The sequence below is a fragment of the Arachis duranensis genome, chromosome 10 (genome assembly GCF_000817695.3).
Source record: "Arachis duranensis cultivar V14167 chromosome 10, aradu.V14167.gnm2.J7QH, whole genome shotgun sequence".
NCBI classification, from domain to species: Eukaryota; Viridiplantae; Streptophyta; class Magnoliopsida; order Fabales; family Fabaceae; genus Arachis; species Arachis duranensis.
In genome coordinates this window covers 54,080,475-54,085,742 of record NC_029781.3, presented here as the reverse complement: position 1 = coordinate 54,085,742, position 5,268 = coordinate 54,080,475, and the positions used below count along the sequence as shown (strand labels likewise).

The 5,268-nt window shown below is 28.8% G+C and overlaps 1 protein-coding gene across 1 annotated transcript in view; it reads left to right on the top strand.

The window, feature by feature from the left end:
- The window catches only part of LOC107469983 (transcription factor bHLH95), a 3,980-nt gene extending 1,500 nt beyond the window's left edge, over positions 1-2,480 (top strand). Inside the window, exons 2-3 of the mRNA XM_016089375.3 lie at positions 1,200-1,667; positions 2,388-2,480. Of these exons, the coding sequence (XP_015944861.1) occupies positions 1,200-1,667; positions 2,388-2,480 (561 nt within the window). The remainder of the gene's footprint in view (positions 1-1,199; positions 1,668-2,387) is intronic.
- The last annotated feature ends 2,788 nt before the right edge of the window (positions 2,481-5,268 follow it).

The following is a 5,268-nucleotide window of genomic DNA, read 5'->3' as shown; positions in this document are numbered from 1 at the left end:
ATTGTAGTTTTTTTTATAAAAAATATTAATTTAAATCGGTTCAAAATTTAGTTCATCGATTATTTCGCCAAATCAATTTGTCTGATCTAATTTTGACAAAAATAACAAGATTTAATCAGTTATATGTATTGAATTTTAATTACTAAAAAATATATTTAAAAAAAGACATTCTTTATCTAAGTGGCTCCCTATTATTATTTGCATATTTGTCTAAATTTAAAATAATTTTTTTTAATATTTTTTTGAAAAATCTAGATAAAACAATTTCTTAGTAAAATTAAGGTATAATACACATTTTGTTCTTAAATTTTTGAAAGGTTTAAAAATAGTAATAATAATAAAAATGAATACAATAAATAAATACTTTTTTGCTTGTGTAATATACTCTATTTCCTTAAATGAACCTATAAAAAGAGGTTAAATAATTATACGATAAAACCATTTATTTTTTAACACCATTAAATATTATCAATCAGATTTGAAATTTAATCCAATTGAAAGATTTTTCTGACTTTATTACCATCTTTAAGATTTTCAATGATCCCTATAAGGTAATTTTAGGGTTGTGTTATCTATATAAAACACGAACAATGTGAATTTACCAGCGTTTCACTTATTATACGAATTCTAAAATCAATTTTCTACGGAACTAATTTTTCTTTAATCAACAACAAATTAACAAAGTAGAGGATAAACAAAAATTAAGAATTGAATTGTCATTATAGAAAATGAACTGTTTAGAAAATTTAATTTCAATTTTTTTACAAAATATAATCCATAATTCAAAAAATATTTATATTTTTATTTGTTAAAATATTCTGTGTGTTTCGTTTTAAAACATACATATATGTAAAAAAAAAGTATATGTGTTTATTTTGAAATAATTGCCTATTTGTATTAAATTTATGGTGAAAACTCAAATACAGTCGACTTCACGTGAAGTTGATAGTTGAGAGTCATTAGATAAAAATTTAGTCAAATAGTCAAATTATCTAACGACTCTCAACTATCAACTTCACCTGAAACCGACTGCACTTGAGTTTCTACCTAAATTTATTTGTATATTTATAAAGTCGATGTATTAAAATGTTTGTACATTTTGCTCTATTTATGATCCTATTGTAAACAATTTGTTTTCGCACATGGCTAAATTTGGTTTTGAATGATTCTGATTTTGATGGATTTGCACGTCCTTGCAGGCAGACAAGTCATCCATTGTGGATGAAGCAGTGAGGCACATCAAAACTCTGCAACAAACGGTTGAGAATCTCGAGAAAAAAAAGCGACAGAGGATTCAATCTCTCTCTGTCTCTGTGTCACCAATTGTGTGCGAATCTGCTGTGACCGACCCTCAGTGGAACCCTTACGACTCATCATCCTTGTCAAGAGATAATAATGCATTAACTATAACCGGCACTCAACATGCTTCGAATCCATCTTTTGTTTCTGCTGCTGTTGCAAATAATTCACCGTTTTTTAAGACTTGGGCTTCACAGAATGTGGTACTGAACATGTGTGGAGAGGAAGCACAGTTCAGCATATGTGCAGAGAAGAAGCCTAGTCTCTTCACCACCATTGCTTTTGTGCTCCAGAAGCATAAGGTTGACGTCATTTCTGCTAGTATCTTGTGCAACCATAATGTCAATAGATACATGGTCCTTACTCATGTAAGTTCCCAATTCCATCTCTACACTTTATATACATTAGCATTTCTTTAATAAATAATCATGGTCAAGATATATAAATAGTTTGATCATGTGGTATCAGATTTTACATAACTAAGGTCTAAAATTTTATGTTCAATTTTTGTTATTCTAAAAGACAAAATTTTAGCATCACACTAACAAAAAGGACATATGCGATTTTGGACATTAAACCCCCAAAATTATTTTTACTTGAGAAAACATATTAGATATATAATCAATTATGTCTTTTTAGTATTTACTTATTCATTTAAAATTTTAGGATAAGTGATTTTATACTAATAATAAATTAAATCTAAGTTAAACGGTTGTCAAGATATCCTTAATCAGCATAGTGCATATATATAATAAATATAAGTATTGTTTTAAACATATAATTATTTATGTTCTTCTCTTATAAGTTTAATCTTTTAGAATAAATGATATCATAATATACTTTTAAAATTACTATAATAAAAAGTCAAGAGTTTGATTTTACAGACAAAAAAAAGGTTTAACATAAAACAAATAAAAAAAAGACTTATATAAAATTTATACAAATTTAAAAAAAAATCTTAAGAAAACGTATTAAAAATAGAATTATTTATGTGTTTTTTTTAATAAACATACATTTTTAGAATAAGTAATTTCATAATAGATTGCAAATCTAAACTTTACTCAATTGGGATGTCCATGATGTTACAGGCAAGTAGGGCTTTACTTCAATTTGCAGACGCAAATACAGTGGAGGAAACTTTCAAGCGTGCAGCTGAGGAGATTATGATGTGGCTCGGCTAAAGCTTTTGATGATTAAAGAACTTATCCAGTTGTTGTTCTGTTTAATTTGAATTTTTTTTTCCCTAAAAAGTTATGTCATCTTATTAGCTTTACGGCCAAACTTGGATGGTTAGAGCAAAGAGATGTGCATATAATATATAACAAATGCTTATCTTTATGGTTTATTTAGTCTTGTTTCAAATGGTTTTCGCTCTCCAATATCAAATTTGGTCCTGACTCCATGGTGGATCATTTAACCATATTATTATTAATATTATGTAGAATTTCATTCTGTTTCCATAATGCATGTGTTATTTTTGGGTGCTTATTAGAAATTAAAGGAGACAGCAGGTGAAAGATATGGGATCACAAATTGTTGTGTATATGGTATGAGAAGATGACAAAATCTTATATTTGTGTAGTGGTTTCAAGGCACGATGAGATCGCTTTCTTTAGAGAGATATTTGTCCCCACACTTAGTTGCTATAGGGTTGATGACAATACTCTCCCAGGATACAATGAAACCTAAGAATTTCTTAATTAGCAATAGTAAGAAATTCTCAACTCTCTTGAACAAAGAAAATCTCTTAATAGTAGTGTAAATTGTACGCTTAGTACTGCGTCTCTGAAATAGTGGACAAGGACTTATTTATACATATTGCACGTAGCAATTATGACTAGTTACGTATACAAATGGTTGTGTCATTTCTATTGCCAATAGATACAATGTTTTGAACATATACAACTCTTAAAGAGTTGTGTCCCTTTAGCCAATAGACACAATGTTTTGAACATACACAATCCTTAAAAGGTTGTGTCCCTTCAACCAAATGGTACCAAACGGTTAATAACCGTTTATTTATATTAATAATATTAATAATAATATTAATAATATTAATAATATTAATTGATTAATCAAATTTGTAAATACCCTTCAACGATGATATCCATCATGATTTGTGAGATGCACAACTAGAAGATTATGTTTAAGTTAGTTATTGGATGAGTCGGGTTTGATAAAGCAACACGTGAGTTCATGATTAATGGGATAAATATGCATCATGTCATTGTTTACATGTGATTGATTGGTTGTGATTGCTTAATTAAGTGATTAAGTATATTATTTACTACTATATGAACAATTTGTAAAGTGTGGATTGAAAATTATGTTTTATTTATATACTATTGGATATTCATCTTGAATTTAGAAGTTAGATACTCCTTCGTTATACAAATTCCTTCTAAATTTGTTCCGATGATTAACATATCATCAATATATAAACAAATGATTACTCCATAATCTTTAGTAAATTTTGAGTAAATACATTTATTCGCACTATTATGTGAGAAGCCATTTGATAACACCACTGAATCAAACTTCTCATACCATTGTTTAGGCGCTTGTTTTAGCCCATACAAAGACTTAATTAATTTGAAAACTTTCTTTTTATTTTCGGGTAGCACATAGCTTTTCGGTTGCTCCATATATATTTCTTGTGAAACATTAGTATCATTTTGGGGATATTCTAAATTAGAAGTTGAATAATTGATAAATTTATTTTCAATAAATTCTACTTCTCTTGATTCAACAACTACATTAGACACTAAGTCTAATATAATATTTATATGCTTTAGAATTTTAAGCATATCCTATAAAAGTGCCTTTTATGCCTCTTGGCCCCAATTTAGTTCTCTTTTGATAAGGAACTCAATAAAAGGCTAAACACCCCCACACTTTAAGATAATATAAATTAGGTTTCCTTTCTTTCCAAATTTCATAAGGAGAAACCTTTCTATGTCTTGATGATATCCTATTATGGATATGACATGATGTCAATAATGTTTCACCCCACAAATTGTAAGGCAATTTTGCATTTAGTAACATTGAATTACCATATCCACTAAGGTACGGTTTTCCTTTCCGCCAAACCATTTTTGTTGCGGAGTATATGGAGCAGAAGATTCATGCACAATACCATGTAATTCACAAAAGTGATCAAATTTATTAGAAAAATATTCTTCACCTTATAATGATTCAAGGATCACCACTTGTAGATCACGAAGTCTACTTACAAGGATTTGTAATTCATGAATTTGATCAATAATATCATTTATAATAAATTCAAAATATTTCATCATAGTAAACTTATCTGTTCCTTGTCGTTTAGTATTGTACTTTTCTTCCAAATATTTCCAAATCTCCAATGGTGATTGAATTAACATATGACATCGACATACAATAGTATCTGCATCATGTTTCTTCTTCAATTCAACAATCTTTTCTTCCTCTTCCATTGTGGAACTTCCAGCAGCATTGGCAATTGGTGGAGTTTTTCGGTCAATCACATATGCAAGATTGAGAACCGAAAGAAGGAACATCATCTTGTCTTTCCAATGGTTGAAGTTTATTCTATCAAAGCGATCTAACTTGACAAACTCTTGATTCATGACCTTGAACGTGGTGTTTTGATCTTGTGCCATCTTCAAATAATATCTCTCTAAAATTGTTGTGTATATGGTATGAGAAGATGACAAAATCTTATATTTGTGTAGTGGTTTCAAGGCACGATGAGATCGCTTTCTTTAGAGAGATATTTGTTCCCACACTTAGTTGCTATAGGGTTGATGACAATACTCTCCCAGGATACAATGAAACCTAAGAATTTCTTAATTAGCAATAGTAAGAAATTCTCAACTCTCTTGAACAAAAAAAAATCTCTTAATAGTAGTGTAAATTGTATACTTAGTACTTCATGTCTGAAATAGTGGACAAGGACTTATTTATACATATTGCACGTAGCAATTATGA